Source organism: Mus caroli, chromosome 15 (assembly GCF_900094665.2).
Source record: "Mus caroli chromosome 15, CAROLI_EIJ_v1.1, whole genome shotgun sequence".
Taxonomy (NCBI): domain Eukaryota; kingdom Metazoa; phylum Chordata; class Mammalia; order Rodentia; family Muridae; genus Mus; species Mus caroli.
This window is the reverse complement of record NC_034584.1, coordinates 3725985-3743911: the sequence shown is the minus strand read 5'-3', so window position 1 is coordinate 3743911 and position 17927 is coordinate 3725985. Positions and strand designations below refer to the sequence as shown.

The window sequence follows — 17927 nt, the reverse complement described above, 5'->3', positions numbered from 1 at the left end:
ACAGTGTCATTCCTGGACTGGTGGTCCTGGGTGCTGTAAGAAAGCAGGCCGATTAAGCCACGAGGATCCAGTGCACAAACAGTACTCCTCCAGGGAGTTTCTTAGTTTCTTCTTCAGTTTCTGCATCCAGGTTCCTGGCTTGAGTTCTTGCCCTGACTTCCCTGACTGAATAGACTTACAAGCTCTAAGGTGGAATAAACCCTTTCTTCCCCGATTTGCTTCTGGTCACAGTGTTGGATCACAGCAACAGAAAAGTAGCTGTGATAGGTGACTTGTCTGAGGTCTCAAAGAGGGCATAACCCTGGCACGGCAATGGGAACAGGATCATAGGTTACACAGGGGCATGCTGGGGCTTCCTGGTCTTCACTGTACTGAGCAAAGGCCTCAAGAGTCTCCTTGTCAGTGTGCTGTTACAGCTCTGTTGAGAGTGAATTCTTCCAGAGTTCTTCCACTGCAGGTGTAAAGAGATGAAACTGCTAGTTATGTGGGATTCAGGCCCCTCTACAGGCAGTTAGGTCTGGATTCAATTCGTTTCCCTCTTCTCCTTTGCCTTCAAGTCCAGAAATAGCCTCCAAAACTCAGGGGAGTTGTTTAAACTATTTCTGGCTAAACGCTGATCCCTGAGCCCCTGACTTGTCTTGGCGAAACCGTGTGCTCCAAAGCAAGTCAGACAGCAGGCAACACCTCTCTGCCTCACCAACTTTAGCTGCTTTCCCTTGCTGAAACATCTTTGTCCTAGAAAGTCTGTGGCCCCTAGGAACTCTCATCCTTTCCTGGAAAGACAGAAAGGAACATCACGTCTTAGCATTTGGAGGAAGTCTCTTCTATTCATCTGTCTGGTTGTTCTGCTTTGTGTAAGATTCTAAGGATGTCTGGAGGCACAGAAGGTTCCCAACACGTAGTGTGGTCTCCCCCTGTTGTCCCAGCTGTCCATCTCTAAGTGGGGGGCCCAGCCTGGGGCTGCAGCCTCCTTGGACAATCTGATACTAAAGGGCTGCAGCTCTGACTTGGCTATGCACAAGAGATCTTGGATAGAAATATCTCCGAGAAGGAAGGCCAGGACGGCTCAAGGAATTTGCCGTTTATACACATTTAATAACAAAAGTTAGGGGCACCAAGCCAGGGGATTAGCTGAGGAAAGCCCTGCTAGGAAGTTGGCTGAAGGAGAGCAGAGTCAGAGAAAATGAAGTATCAGATAGAACAGTGGGAGGAGAGGCCTTAGCCTAAGGGGGGTCACAGGGCCCCCTCGTAATGAACTGAGTGCCTGTGGCGGACATTCCATATTTTATCTGAACTCAGTGGGGGCGGGGGAGGTGTCAGAGAAAACTATGGGAAAGAGGTGTAAAACGGGGTACTGCTTAATAGACAATGTGCCCACTGGTTGCCCAGGGCACATTCACACGACCTCAGACATGAAAGAAATCTCTGTGATGGTTGGCTCCAGCCTGCTGATCAGGCTAGTGGGGTAACACTGCTTGCCAAGGATGGAGGACTCACCTGGTAATCCCTCTCTGTCTGGGCTGCAAACCAAAGCCCCTGGGAGTTTGTTTGGAGGCCTCAGGTTTTTGAGGATTGGTGGTCTGCTAGGGCCTCAGTGAGCCTTGTTGCAGACCTCCCTCCACAGAACCTCATCAAACCATATTCATTTCCGAAACATTTCCTGGGAGCTTTTTCACAAGAAACTGGTGAGAATATAAAACAGAACTCAAGACATCTGGGCAGTAGCCTTTTGAGACTGAGTATCCTCTCTAAGCTCACTCACTGGTCACTCTATTCTTTCAAGGCCGGGAGAGGCCATCTTTTACAGAAGGGTCTTGTCCTTACTTGAGTATCTACCTCATTCAGTTAGGCTCTGGGGATACCAATGTTTTGTTAACTTTAAGTCCACTTATTAGTAACCTGAACACAGGAATAATGTTTTATTTATCCAGTTTGAGACAAGAACCGTGCAAGCCACAGGGCAAAAAATCCCAGGAGTTTCTTAAAATCCTGCCTGCTGATAACGGTTTACTTTTACACACTAAGAATATCCTGTCTATTTGCCCAACTTCCCTAAACAATGAGTCAAAGGCTCATAGGATAGGGAAATTTTATATTCAGAGAGAAAAAAATCTATTTTAGACCTCCTATTTATAGTTCCTGAAAAGAACATTTTCTTTGAGGGTAAGGATGTATTGCCAATGACTGCATGTCCAGGGAGGAGCACAGTGGCCGGGTTGGTACCCTGGGGACCAAGGAAACTGAGTCATAATGCTGCCCTTTCCAGTTGTCACTCAGCATTAACCCCGGAGAGCCCTGGCTCGTGTCTGTCGGCTGTATCTTATGGGAAGTGACAGGTAAGCGTGACTCTGACTTAGGTTCAAATCTTCCTTAGTCAGTTAATTGTAAAATAACCACATTTTATGGCAATGTGGCTTTGAGAGTTCTTATGTAAGTTAGTGGCTCTTGGTACAAAAATCAAGTATTGTCTCTTAAATTCAAGTATTTTTAACATTCAAAATCGCCCACCAGTTTTTTGTTTTGTTTTGTTTTGTTTTAAGATGGGTAACAGGAAAAAAATCCATTATATATAGTTAGACAATCCATCTATCATCTGTCTGCTGGTATTTTATGCATCCAGCCTTAGAAACACTGCTGATAAGATTTTTGAGATGCATCCAAGAAATGAAATCAAGCTCGCAAATTGTTTCAAAGTAACATGTTAAAGAGAGCCAATATTGCCCAAGATTGCATACATTTCTTTTATCATTTTCTAATTTTCCTTTAGTATTGATTTGTCTAATAAAGATTAGCCCACTAATAAAAGTACTACCACAGGGCACTTTTGGTCCAAAGTCAGATATAATGAGGGCTCTTCATCAGCTCTGAGGGGGAATCACCCCACGCAAGATACCCAAGGCTGCACTTTGTCCGTTCTGTCCTCAAAGAAGTTCAAAGACTTCCAGAGCCTCAGAAATGGGATGGATGCTACACCAAGTGGGAACTTGGCAATGCCAGCCCTCCCCCCAGACACCTCTGATTTTCAAACAAAGCCCTGAGAAGTCCTTGGTGCCACGGGGACATGCAAGGACTGGATGAAGTAAGCTTGGGAGTGAAGACCTAAGGACGCTGACAGGACCTCCTCAGTCCCAAGGATGCTCATCTGAGGCCTGGGGTGGAAGAAGTTACCTGAGCCAAGTGTGGCTCTGGCTGAGCTCTAGCGAATCAGACCTCAGGGTCTCTTTCTAAAGCCTTTGCTGTGTACTGTCACCTTCTGATAAGTTGAGGGATGCAGAGGAATGTGTGTCTAAACTCATATGCAAGCGGTTATACCTTTATATCGCTGGCCAGGAAGACGGCCATGTTGAATGCAGACATCTATCCTGCAGGGAATGTTACATTCTTGGACTATAATAAGCCTTAGCATTCTTGTGATACACACTGGAGGCCCAGGCTTTATGATGAGGAATAGGGTGAGAGAGAGGTTAAACATCTTCCAGTGTGGTCCAGGTGATTGACCAGTGGTGATCTCAGGAGCCCACATGGGACTGTACAGCCTCACATATGACAGTGTCCCTCAGAGCCATCTTGAAAATGGAGGAACCTGTCCCAGCCAGTAGTGTCTGTGGTCCTGGGGTAATGAGACTCTTGGTTCGCTTCTGACAGGGTATGCAAGCTGTTTTGCACTGTGACTGGACAAGAAAGGGGGAGGGGATGCCATCTACTCTCAACACTGCTTCCTCTGCCCATGTGTTTTGGCACCATCAGCTCTGAGGGGGAGGGGAGGCAGTGAGGAAAAAAAGAGTCCTTATGCCTTCCTCCCAGGCTGCCTGAAGTGCTGACACAGGTTTGCCATAGTGACAGGCCAGCTGGGGCCAGAAGGGGACAGATGATTTAAATCTGAGCTGGAACTTAAAATTATTTCTCCCCTTTCAAGCATTTAGCTACCAGAAAGATGAATGCACTGGTGTTTCCTCCCTTTTAATATTATTTCTCCTTGACAGCTTATCAAAGTGATTTTCTAATTCTTTTCTTAAACCCACAACTTGAGATTGATCTTCTAAGTAAAAAAAAAAAAAAAATCTCCAATTTAATCTTGAATCAGTTCAAGTCATCATCTCTCATTATCAATTTCCCTGGGTTATAGAGACTGGATGACTTGAAATCAGTTTTCCTGCCGGTCGTTCATGGGGAAGGGGACTGGATCAAATGTATGGGTCATTTCAAATAAATTCTATAGTTCTTTTGTGAAGGATGAAGGGTTGCTATCACATTGTGCTATGATGTTGGATATCACACATTACCACTTACTTATTCATCCATCTCTAGGTTTTTTTTCCTTCCTTTACACTTTTTCTGTTGCTGTAGGTAACAGTGGTACACAATTTGGCTTCAGAAACTCAACCTTCTGGGAACAAGTTCTGCATTGAGAATTCCCCAAAGTACAGACCATATGTGTGAGCTTTTCTAGCACTTAAATATTAACATGTGTTTCACAACTAATCTACAACTGGCTTGTACTTTTACAGGCTCAAGTCGGGTCCATTCATGCTCTGGCTGTGGTAAGTCTGAGCCACAAAAGACAAAGAACATTTCTCTAATGCCACTGCCTACTTCTAAATGACTGGAGTTTTGTTAAGTCAATTGCTATATTTCAAAATTAAGTTGAAATTTTTATGCATTCCCAGAAACTCCTGAAATATTCAGCTCTCTTGGGAAATAATAAATTACAACTCCTGCTTTAAGGACCAGCATTTCTCTTTTCTTTTCTTTTTTTGAGACAGTATGTAGCCCTGGGTGGCCTGGATCTATATAGACCAGGCTGCCCTCCAACTCAGAGATCCCTCTGCCTCTGCCCCTGCTTCCTTAGTGCTGGCTGGGACTAAAGGTGTGCACGACTACATATGGCAATAATCTTGTTACTTGCTAATGCTGGGTTCTCACTTTGTAAAAAGCAATTTGATTTTTTAATTTAAATATAAGAATCCTTTTTTTCTCTATAAATATAACATGAACTTAACAGAGCAAATTGAAGGTGCTGTCAACAGCACAGCAATACCTCCAAATATTAAAGCCACCGCTAAAGCTTCCTGGTTGCTATAGAGTCACTGTGATTATTATGGGATAAGAGTAAGAACTAAACAAAGAACAAAGTGAAGGGCACTTTTCCTAAATGTTTGAGACATGAGGGAAAGCACCCCCAAACAATAAATGTCCAAATTTACTAGGGTAAGATGTAAGAAAATATATTTATTTTTTCCATGACAATACTATGATAAAATTGTTAAATACATGCATGTTTTAAAAACAGACATTGGTAACATCTTTATATAATTAACAGCCAAGCAATAGTAGTTTTATATTTGCAGTGTCTTAGTAATAGGCTATTTACATCATCTATGTTCTTGTGATAATCATGTTTCTCAAAAGATATGGACGCTAAATTCTGAAATTATGCTATAAAGGGTTCAAATTTCCCGTTTTAACAGCGACATAACATTTCACAAAGCTGGGAATGCCTCCGCTGTCAATGTTCGTGAGTATTGTTTTATTCTATACTCAGCTCAGAATCTTTTGAGTCAGAGTGAATCACAGACACACACACATCAGTCTCCTTTAAGTCCTGTGTGTGAGCATTGAAAAGATTCCTTATAGGACTGAACATGATTTTAGGTATTGCACATCATAACCGATCCTTTGATTTAACACAATCAGGTCTGTAGTGATAATTTTGCAAGAAACAAAACGGGGAAAAGTTACGCAAACTGCAATTTCTATCTTCTTTCAGCTACATGGACACACACCTGACCAAACAAAAGTTAGTAAACAGGAGCTAGCATTTACAGAGACCTAAAGATATTTAACATAACACCATCTTTAAAACAAGATTCATTCTACAAACCTTACAAAAGACAAAGACTTAGATCTGTTCACAGTATGTGTGTCTTGTAAACAGTAATGCACTGTAATGCAAATTTGAAAGGAAAAAAGTGGCAATTTCTTAGTGTTACAGGGAAGATGGCTGATGGCCTGTCTGCTAGTGAAAGATCTGGTAAAATAAATTTTTAAAAAATTTCCTAGGAACACTGAGAATTTTCAGATGGCTTACTTTACCTTTGGACATGCCTGTAAGTTGGTATCATCTGGGACTCAGCGTATCTCTCCATCCGGAACAACGTTTTCAAAGCAACTCTAAGGAGAATGTCCTTTAGCAGCTGTGTCCTGGGGTATCCCCTAACATCTACCCCATCACAAGGAGCGGAACAGGGTTTATTCCTCAACACTTCACCATGCTGTTCATACTTTGTTAAAGAATACATCAGAAAGAAAAGTAAGCGCAAGGAGCTGGGTGTTTATAACTGAGCTAATCGGGCTAATCGGAAAAGACAGTGAAAGTGTTTGGATCAAACGGAGAGCATCACCCGAAAACCTCCCTTCAGCCTTTGTTCTAGGACCACCTGCCAAAGGGCTAAGCTGCTCAGGACTTAAGGAAGATGGAATTACTACCTAAAAAATTTTGATCTCTAAAGATATGCTACTGGATGTTGAAGTTAGTTTGGAAAGTTGAAACTGCCCATTTGAGATGGAATAATTAAAAATAAAAGTGCATGTAAGAAATCGGAATAAAATTAGGAAGGCAGCCAATTTAGATGTATCAAATATTCTAGGCATAAGTACAGCAAAATGCCTATTACAGCGGGATTTCTTTTCATGTTGATTGTCTAACACAAAGGCGATCTTGAAGACCCATATGGATCAACTAACATTCATGTTCCTGTCTTTTATCCTCAGCATGGTTTTTTATTTTTCATTTTTAAACTATTCCATTCCAGCAACCAAAAATTGCACACTTGTTTAATGTGCAATCGGATATGGTTTATTTATAATAAAAGTATGCCACAGTTAGAATTTAACTTAAGCAAATTCTATTTACACCTTGGACAAAAACTGCCATTCATAATACAGGAGACGAAGCACTACTCTGGTTAAGGGCAGCCTGATCCAGTCACAGTCTCATAATTAGAAGCATGTGGCTGTTCTAGGCCACAGGACAACCCCAGAAACTCTAACAAGAGGAAAAACAAAACAAAACAAAACTTGGTAGTGCTCAGCTAAAGGTTGCTCCCAATCCTTTATGCCTCCATTTAGAAATAAGTCCTCTGTATTATAATCAGCATGAATATGGTCATGTAATTATTAAGATAAGGGGAGCAAAAATCCAACAACCCTAGTAAGCTAAGAGGTTTAAACAGGGTGAATAGCACTGGGCAGAATCCACGATTCAAGCGAAATCACTTTGAAGGATATTCTAGGGTTATGTCTAAAAGATGAACGTTTTTTGCTTGGCCCCACCCCCACCCCCTCTGTAATTATTTTGTCCTGGACACAGAGGTAAGACAGGTATGACAGCATGAAACTTTTTTCACAAGAAAGTATCAAATCAATTCAAGGAAATGCCTGGAAATATCTTACCGAGACATTGAGTTCTTCTATTGATCAGCTATGTTTGCTCATGCACGCTGCTTGACATAACACATGGCAGATTGGTACAGAGGCATCTCCAGGCTGATAGATAGCTCATGAGACAAAAGCGAACAACTCTGCAGCGAATAGGGTGCTGACAGGGTCTATCTATGAAAGGCAGGCCTGATGAGTCTTCACAGTTCCCTCACACTGTGGGGCCATTTCCACAATGTATCCAAATCTTTCAGTCAATTCTTATCTATGCGAGTCACATCTTAATCTCTCCCATCCTGCAAGACAGTTCCGAGGAATCTGTCACACTCTAGAAAGGGACCCCATCATTACAGACACAGAACTCTCACTGTGTGCCTGGCATTAGCAGCTGATGGCCCTTCTCCCACACTTCACTTGAGATGCCAAGTAGTGCACTTTCAGGATCCTTTCAAAAGCCATTTTGCTCATTTCAACCCAGTTTCAAACAGGAAACAGTAGAAATTACCTTAGTGCAAACACAACAAGTTTTATCTGAGTAGTGCCTAAGCAGTAAGAGACTTTGAGATAATACTTTCTGCATATTGACATATGAAGGGGTACTTGAATTGCAAAATACCATGACATTGACTTCGAATTTCTATCGAGAGGAAACATTCTTAAGCCTTTCACTAAATTAGGTATATTGAGCACTGAAAGGGCTGGGACGGATGGTAAATACAGTCAGGATTACTGTGACAGGAGAGATTTCTAACAAGAGTTCAGTTTGCAAGAACTTCTAAGACTGTGACTTCCTACTGTCATGTCTGAGTGCGACAGTGCTGGGTGTTCGGAATGCAATCCTTCCAGTTCCCCTGAACCATGAAAGCAAGACTAATGTGCAAACCGAGGCTGACAGTTCCTCCCTCGAGCTTCCCAATGAATGGCGGCTTCTGTTGCCAGCTGCAGGAACAAAAGCACCTCTATCACCCAGCTCAGAATCACAACCCAGCCTTCCAGATCTGCAGAGCTGCCGTTGTCTCAAGGCTGGGACACTACAGGTTCAACCCACGGGAAGACTCAGAAGGTACACGTGCACTAATTCATGGGGCATAAACCTCAAAAAGCCTAGTTAAGTATTTAAGAATGTTCTCTTTAATTAGATGTTATTGAAAATGGCCACTCCTAAGTATTAGGATGCCCTCAATCTCCATGTCTCACCAGGGAAGTCTGAATGAAACTGGCTTACAAAAGGGTGTGCATGTGGTTCTTTCTGTTCACCAGACAGAGAGGAACCTAATTCTGGTCGAGATATGTGGAGTTGCCTGGCCAATGACTGGGCTCTTCTTAGGAAGGAACAGTTTCTCTCCTTTTCCTAAGAGCTGGGAACACCTGTAGCCTCTTCTCTCACAGTGACCCCTGACTTCAGAGTATATCCACTATGAGGCCAACTTGCACTGAAGGCCACAGTGCGCACTTACTAAAGTCCCAACCCGTGAGACAGGTAGTAAGGGCATGGCAGTGGTGGCCTGCTTCTCCCCTGTCCTCTTCCTGTTTAGGCTACTCCTATATACACAACCACAGAGGTAACAACACTGCCCAGGGAGGCAGCTGTATTCACTTCAATGGGAAAAGACAGAAAAAAAAAAAAGCTGCCTTGGCCTTAGTCCTACGTCACATTCTCCTACAATAATCCAGGGCTGCCCCGCTTCTGCATAGCTCAGTGGTCCTTGAGAATGGACTTCAGAGGCAGGGTGGGATGAGCAGCACTCTAAACTCCCAACATTCTAGACACCCACGCCAAAAGGACATCCTTTGGACAGAATGAGTCCATTTCTCCTGACCGTTCCCTGAACGTAGTGCGGAATGACGAGCTGTAACCTTCGAAAACTCTGATCCCAATTAGATGGGAATAAGAAACTGAGAAGCTTCACTGGGGAACAAGGCAGAGGCCAAGCAGGCAGAGCAGTAGTAAGATGTTTCAGGGAGGGGGGAAGAGAGGGGTGTGGCGTGGGGGGAGGAGGCAGCAGGGCTTAGAGTGGCTGGGTAGAGGATGGAGCCAGAGGGCACAAGGAAGACAGAAACTCTTTGGTGTTGGCTCTGGCTTGGAATATTTTTCATTACTGAAAATTTCTAAGAGCTACTATATCATGGAGCTCAAAATGTAGTTGAATCCTAGGGTTAAGAACAGGATCAAGACTCTGTCCCTTGTCATCCTGTATTTTTTTTTCTCACATGATTCTTTAGAAGATAAAATAAGAAGCCAGGCATGGTGACACGCACAGCAGCACTTCGAAGACAGAAACAGGTGGATCTCCGAGTCTGAGGCCGGCTTCATCTACATAGTGAGTTCCAAGAAAGCCAGAGCTGCATAGTGAGACCCTGTCTCAAAAAAAATAAAATAAAAAATAAAAAATAAAAATAAAAAGATAAAATCTGAACTAAAAGAACAATCCATTATCTGTAAGACTTGGGGGGCTTCAGATGACACAAGTAAAGGTCATCTACTTACTCCTGGGGTGTTTCAAACTGTCGTGTACCCAAAGGCAGAGCAGACACATGACACACATTTTAGGATTTTACAGCTTTTCTAAGAATCACATTCCCTGTACACATTGCTGATGAGAAACCAGGGTGTATTGAGGGTGCTGTGCTCAGGATCCGCTTCTTCACTGCTGATGGAACAAGCACAGGCCACAACCTACCACTTCCGTAGGTTTTATGACCTCTATTACAGTTTAACCACTAACTGCTCCAAAGGGAAGTTATCGCCCTTTATGTTTAAGTTTATGGATTTGAAGGCAGGGTCTGAGACTCTGGACCCCCAACTGCCTGAGGGGGGAGGAGCCGAGACTCATGAGCAGCATCGAAAGCTCCTGAGAAGCCTCGGTGATCATCAGCCAGCTATTGGTTAGGCTTAATGGCCTATCCTCTCAGGGAGAACTGAGCCTAATCACAGCTATGCAGTCAGCACACACCACTAGCCATTTCTTAGTAGTCATCTTACGTAGTAACTCATTACAATTATCTACCTGTAAATAATGATAAATTCGCTCTTACGAAGCAGACCCTATAACATAACACAAAGCAAACAGAGAAAATTTGGGCATAGTTCGAGAGATTTCCAACATTAGGGCAGTCGACTGTACTAATGGAAGCTGTCGTGCAAGCTACATGATAGGAGAAAGGTTTTCACACCCCGAGAAAGCAGGACGGTGTGATGCCAATTCGGACTGGTCAGCGTCGCACTTGCTTTTTCCAAGTTTGTACCCCTGAGACAACTGTTTGATAACCATTATACAGTAGGCACAGAAATCAGCACGCTTTATCAAACAGAACAACAGATAGCTGCTGCTGCTGCATTGAAAACGAGATTTGCTTTTGTAAATGCCGTGGACAGAGACATCATCATGGTTTTAAGATCTGTGTTTGGTTCTCCTCTAGACCACAGTAAATGTCAGGCAAATTAACGTGGTTTGACTTGGGACGGTTTTCTCCCTTGCCTGTAAATCCACTAGCAATCCCATACCATAGAACGCTGAGGAAACCATTAACAACAGAAAACGGTTGTGAGATCTGCTTGGCATGTATGTACTAGACAGAGTTGCTTAGTCTTGAGGCCCTTTGGGAGGGTTCTTTGGCTCAATCAAAACCAGCTTCAAATCTTAAGTTTCCTCGGCTGAGGGCTGAGTCACTGCACTCTGGCTTTTGGGATACATTAAAAGCACATTAACACTTCTAGTGTCACTTGCCCAGAGTGAAGGTCCCTGGCTATCAACATTTGCAGGGTCCCTCCAGAAATGCCCCAGCTGCTGCCAGGACAGCGACAGGGAGGACTTACTGAGATGGCAGACTGAAAGTGACAAAGGGTGACCTGGTTAGTCATTTGGTTTGTTCTGGAAGAAGTTTGTAAAGGACCACCCTCCTCCATTAGATTTAGGAGAGTCTTCGTCTTTAGGAGGAATCAAAAATTGCCTGGAATTGATGGAGCACGGACTTCCAAAAGAGACAACTTCATTGTTGCTGTCTGTGGACCTCGGGGAATCTGGAGAGACCAAATTCCAAGTGTTTACATTGGCCTGAGGTCTGTAACCGGCAGTCTTATCCTCTCCATCTTCTGCTGCTGTGTCTTCCACAGCGGGGCTGATGGGAAGGCGCATCTGTGGCTTATAGCCTGCCACCACCACGGGATCCACACCCTGCTCTTCCTCTGCTTTGGCTTGTGGCTGATACATGGACTGCACATCGATGTACACGACCTGGGAAGCCCCTCCCACTTCATCGGCCGCGGGGTTCGTTATTTCCTCCTCGATGATGGGTGGGCAATAAGACACGACCACATGGTTCTCAGGGTCCACCTCAGATCTTTCCCCAGGACGCTCAGCAACTGGGGAAATTATTTCTGTATCTTCTATTTTAGGGACTATCGACCGAGATTCCAGGACTTCAACGTTGTTCGGGGTACAGGGGTTCATTTCCAATGTCTTAAGAGCATTGCTTCCCTGGAAATAAATTTGGAACAGTGGTTAAGACGGCAGCGTAGCACGCTCCTGTGGGGCCCCTCATATTTTTTTCCACATCTGTTTATAAACATTTGCCTCGGCAGCTCTAGAGTTCACATCCAGAGCCAAGCTACTTTTTTTTTCCCCTCCTTGTCAATATTTTTCTTGCTATTAATAGCAGCAAAAGAATCACGGTGTGAACGCTGAAGACGAAGACCTCTGGACATGAGACAGAGTTAGACATGCATGTTCTGTTCTCCATGGGGACACCCACACCTCCCAAGCTTCTCACAACAGACAGAGGAAAGGGCCCCTCTGTCCCCAAAGACAACCACGGAGAAGGAAGGATTACCTCGCAGACACTCTTCTGAAACTGTAAGGCCTTACAGTTTTCTGGATTGGGAATATCTGGGTAGAAGGTTTCCTTAATCCTTCAAATAAAGAATGGATTTGATTTAATTACCATCACACAGTGATCCTGTAACAAAATGTAGGTACCATCTAGCTTGGCTTGAGATGTTTTTGTGACAATGTCAATGAGTACCTGAGACACAAATAGAAGCTCTTTACGCCAGAGCTTCAGACACAGGGCTTCGGCGTGAACGCTGTGAACCACCACTCTATGCTCTAGCTAGAAGGCCTTATTTGGCTCAAGGAAATGAAAGCAAATAATTTACAGTGCCGGCTGCCATCATGTCTCACATGAAGTAGAGCCAAGTTTTTACCATGAACCGGATTAAGCAGGGTCAAAAGGGCCGGTGAGCAAATGCAGTACTCTGGTTATCACAGGGGTCTGGCCCGCACGAGGGACACTTCCAGTGCATGGAAGTGCTCGACCAAGGTTGGTAAGTGCACAGCATTGACATTAAAGCAATCAATTCTACTTTCATTTGTGTGTGTGTGTGTGTGTGTGCATGCGCATGCATGTGCATGCATGTATGTGTGTGAGAGCATGTGCTTTTTTGTTCATTTTTCTTTAGAGGTAGAGACTTGCTATGGTAGCCCAGGCTGCCCTTAAACTTATGGCACTCACTCTCCCTGCCTCAGCCCCCAAGTGCTGGAACTGCAGCCATGAGTCATCATATCAGGTTAAATAATAACAAAAAGTATTAGAGTTTGCAGCCATGAATGGCAGGGAAACGGCTTGCCGAGCTGAAGGGGGGAAAAAGCTACAATCTTAGGTAGAAACTCAACATCAGAGGAAAGATTTGTTCAACCCTCTGTATTTTTATACTCAGAAGTACTAAGGACACTATTGTTTGGGATTCCTCAAGGATGGTGACTGTGTTAACATGAGTCTGAATGTTCCCGCTTCTGGGCCTCTTTTTTTCTTTGTGTACTGAAATGGTTGTTTTAAAGTTGGAATTAGTTGCCGAAATAGGTTATTCTATTTGTGTATTACTCCTTTCACTTGGAAGCCAGGAATCTTCAAAACACATTCTCTTCTGTCACTAACGATGGCATTTTAAAGAAAGTGGAGCCCTTTCTGTGATGACTGCAGCCAGTTTGTCCTGTCCTAGCCAGGACAGTTCCTGGCAGTCACCCCAGAGCCCACTGCTCTCCTATGAACCCCTAGCCCCACTCACACCTCTCCCCCCCTCTCACTTTGCCCAATTATACAGTGCCTCCAGTTTCAGAGTCTACCTGAAACCACTCTCTCTAGAATGTCCTTCACCCGAAGCCCTGTTACCCTCCAGGGCTCTCCACAGGGCAGCCCTCCTGCTTCCTCTTCCTTCCCTGTAAGCACATTTACTGATGTCCATGCTTCCCTGGCCCTCTCTCACGCTCTGCTGGGAGACTCCTAAGGACCAGGCTTGCTTTATTCACAACTATAACCTCTTTCTGATGGAAGGAGCATTCACAAGGAATAAACAAATGAACAAAAGAACCAGTTCTAATAGGCCATCAGGACCCATCTAGATCATTAACTTGGATATAAATTTGCAGATAGCCATGGTCAATTTATGTGTGAAAATATCTTTGAAGGGGTGCGGGGTGGGGAGAGGTAGAGGTGTGAGTGGGGCTAGGGGTTCATAGGAGAGCAGTGGGCTCTGGGGTGACTGCCAGGAACTGTCCTGGCTAGGACAGGACAAACTGGCTGCAGTCATCACAGAAAGGGCTCCACTTTCTTTAAAATGCCATTTATTGTGATAAATTATTAGTAAAGACAATAGGGAGAATGACGGCTTTTACTCTTTGAGTTCTTAAATATTTTCAATAAAATGTTATTTCTTACTTGATATTGAAAGTCAACCTTCTAAGTTAAAAAAAAATGTCTGACATGCATAGCATGACTGCACAATGAGGCTTGTAAAAACAAGAGGGTGAATACACACACAGGTACCATTACCATTCTCTTTTCCGATAGCAAAGGATGCTTGTTACCACGCCAACAATGACAGCCACGGCCACTGGAATGAGGATGGCAATAATCAATCCCACAGCTGAAAAGAAACAGTTATCAATATTGAAAATCACCACCGGATGTATGGAGTCCACAGACATTTATTATCTGAAGAGACAAAACTCTAACTGATCTAGGGCCACCAACACTGGAGTATGATTACTCAATCCTGCCACTGGTGACATATAGGCCAGCTCTCTCTGGTGTGAGGAGGGGTGGGGAGGGCTACCCTGTGCGCTCTGGTGTGGAGGCTTAGCCACATCCTGGTTTCTAACCATGAGATGCCAGCAGCACTCCAGTTAGGACAGTCAGGAACATCACCAGACATTGCCAAGTTGTCTTCGATGGGGCAATATCACGTCCAGTTGCAACACTGTTTTAATGCCTCACGGCCTTCTGGCCCTGTGCTCCAGACGTGGACAAGGACTCCATCCTGGTGGAGGGGAAGCCTGAAGCCAAATGGAAGCTTTCTCCCGGTGAAGGACAGCTAAGGCTACCGCCCTTGTCTACAGCCATCTCAGACTTATCAAGTGTGGTCTTGCTGAAGTTTAGAGAGTGACTGTCTCTTACACAATTCCCTAGACCTATTAAAATCAAACTAGTGTGGAAAATATTTAAATTGCATTAAAAAAACCCAACTATGCATTTAGGGTTGTAGATTTGGGGTACATCCCTAAATTGATTAATTTCTTACATACTTATAGGGAAATAATTGACAGCAAAAACAAAAAGAGTTCGCTCATAGCCTTTGACAGTCTGCTCTTCCTGACATAAAAAAAACCAATGAACTGTGAAACCTTATAACAGTGGTTCTCAACCTGTGGCCTGCGGCCTATCTGGTCAACTTCTATCTCCCAAAATATTAACGTTACAATTCATAACAGTAGCAACATTACAGTTATGAAATAGCAATGAAAAGGATTTTGTGGTTGGGGGGTCACCACCACATAAGGAACTGTATTAAAGGGGTGCATCATTGGGAAGGTTGAGAATCACGGGCCTGGAGCTTGGAACAAAGATGCCTGCAGAGTCCCCAGATGCTGAGGACACTGTCGCTCCAGTGGCAAAGGTGTTTCTAGGGCCGTGTTGAACTTACAGTTTTCCTTGGTCACCACAAACATGCTCTTCTCTGGGCCCAGACCACCGTGTGTATAGGCTCGCAGGACCAGATGGTAACTGGTTTTACCCTGAAGATCAGCAATCCTCAGTGTCTTCTGGGATATGTCAGTGATGTTCTTTAGCTTGATGTCAGAATGATCTAAAGCAAAGGATAATCTCACTCACCCTGAGGTCACTTTAAACTCGGGGATGTACAGCCAGACACCCTGAGGGAGAGCACCTTGCTGCTGCCCACACCCAGCCAAAGCTCCGGGGCCACAGTCAAGTTCTTCCCCTGCCAGTCAAACCATCTAAACTACTGCCAACTCTGGCTTCTCTGACTCTGTAGGGGACGTGGCGTCCTGTAAAATTTACATGTACATTTGTTAGAACAATGCCTGGCATACAGCAAGCACTCCATAAAAATCACTTCCCTGTCTGCAACTAAGGGAAAACTCTGATCCTCCTCCCTGCAAAAGGTATTTAACCTCAGGCCCACCCTGAGAAGGGGGTATGATTTCACTCATCCACTTTCAGCCATGACAATAAATGTCTTAAAACCGTGGACTGCCTCTTTTCATCAGGATCCGCTGTGGGGAGCCACGGAGATGGCCTTCACCTATGGAGCTTCTGTCTAATCTCCCGTAGAAGGCTTCTCTGCACTCCCGGCCATGGCCACCACCAAGCTAAGCCCAGGTCTTCCACGGCTCCCAGCGGCGCCTGGGTGTCAGAGAACCTGGGAACCTGGTGGCTCCAGACTCCTTGCAGGCCCAGGGACCCTGGAGGCAGCTCTGGCTCCTGCACCTCATACTCTGCTTACCCCACCCCAGAGCGGTGTCCCCGGATTGGCTTCCCCATGGCCACCCAGGTGACAGCATAGCATAAGTGTAGTCAACTCCTGCATCATCCTGCCTCCCAGAGTGTCCTGGGACCCATTAACCCAACAGTCTGCCACCATTTTGATTCCAGATCATAACTGGGGCTCTGAACCCATTTTTTTTTGCCTCTTTGGTTATTAAATATAAAATCACATTAAAAATAAATAATATCATATGGTGTGGTTCATGTAACACTAGTAAGAAGTTGCCACCATTCTGTGGTGCTTATAAAGTTTCTAACTAAATAAGCGATTTTGACTTTGAAAGAATTTACATTCTATTTATTGTATTCTCTTTGAGATAGTTCTGGAGACTGTGCTCAGCTGTGCGGCAGCCGCAGCCCCTCCGCTCTTGTGTGGCCAGTGGAAGTCTGTCTGTCTGTCTTTCACAGCACTAGAACCCAGGCGGTCATGTACTCACGTGGTTCCAAGCTCCTCGTCTTGGGCGTATCTCTCTCTCCTTTCTGAAAGTAAAATAAATACCCTCTTAGGAAGCCTCGGAGCTCTTCCACGGGGATGTCGTCCCATTTCACTAATATCGAGTCTGCCGACGTATCTTCCACGGTGAAATTTGGCGCGACAATTGGAGCTGTCAAAACAAGCAGTCAAGCGCTGAAGGGCAAGGGAGTGAGTGCTCCAGAGACTTCTGGCTTTAGAAACACCTAATCTTGGAATTAAGCTGTGCTTTTTACTCAAGCATGAATTCCTCGGATGATTGAACAATTCTATGCTAATAACCAGGCGGAGCTCAGGGAGGAATCACAGCCTTTACACAGACAGGCATCCAGGGGATAACCTGTGCCGCATAGATGGTTTTTTAAAAGATTTATTTATTTATTTATTTATTTATTTATTTATTTATTTATTTATTTTATACATATGAGTATGCCACCATTGCTCTCTTCAGACACACCAGAAGAGGGCACCAGACCCCATTACAGATGGTTGTGAGTCACCATGTGGTTGCTGGGAATTGAACTCAGGACCTCTGGAAGAGCAGTCGGTGCCATCTCTCCAGCCCCCCATGTGCCGCATATTTTAAGTGACCGCTCAAACAGACTTCAGGGATACTCCCCTCTCTGGTGTTAGGCCTGGATACATTTCCAAGTTTTTAAGCTTCTGTAAACACAAATCAAGTACGACAGCCATGATATAACTTCCTCAGTGTCAAGACTGAAACTGTGAAATCAACAAGCAGGTGGAGACGAGCGACTAACAATTTTGATAAATTTGTGATAGGAATTATTTTATCTTCTTTAATCTAACTAAATTCGGTGTGTTCTGGAGCGTGACTCTTGCTACTTGCCTATTTACACGTTCTTGTGTTAGCCAAACTTTAAGAGACCTCACACATTTAACTTACCCAATTCTCCTACGTATCCAACTATGGAACGTAACAGTTGGTATCCCTGGTTAGTGCACCCATAGAGGTAGAAGTTGTATCTTACTCCTGGCTGAAACTGATCTGTAGGGTAAACAAATCAGTGGGCTTTTATCAGTCTATGTGGGTAAAGCAAGAACACTTATCTTAGAAGCACAAAATTTATAACATGCTAAAATTTCCAAAGCTAGCTACAGATCTATTATAAAAATATATTGGGTGCTTTTTTTTTCTTTTCTTTTTTTTTTTTTT

The 17927-nt window shown here is 44.2% G+C and overlaps 1 protein-coding gene across 4 annotated transcripts in view; it reads right to left on the bottom strand.

Annotated features, from left to right (window-relative positions):
* Positions 1-5209: 5209 nt before the first annotated feature.
* The window catches only part of Lifr (LIF receptor subunit alpha), a 69481-nt gene continuing 56763 nt past the window's right edge, over positions 5210-17927 (bottom strand). For 3 of the 4 annotated variants that reach the window (XM_021183148.2, XM_021183147.2, XM_029469378.1), the window contains exons 15-20: positions 17658-17759; positions 16716-16883; positions 15416-15577; positions 14266-14359; positions 12268-12346; positions 5210-11915 (exon numbers count right to left, since the gene is read on the bottom strand). In XM_021183148.2, the coding sequence (XP_021038807.1) occupies positions 11292-11915; positions 12268-12346; positions 14266-14359; positions 15416-15577; positions 16716-16883; positions 17658-17759 (1229 nt within the window). In that variant the 3' untranslated portion in view covers positions 5210-11291. Of the gene's footprint in view, positions 11916-12267; positions 12347-14265; positions 14360-15415; positions 15578-16715; positions 16884-17150; positions 17414-17657; positions 17760-17927 lie in introns of those variants that run through there. The other variant, XM_021183149.2, reaches the window with a different exon arrangement.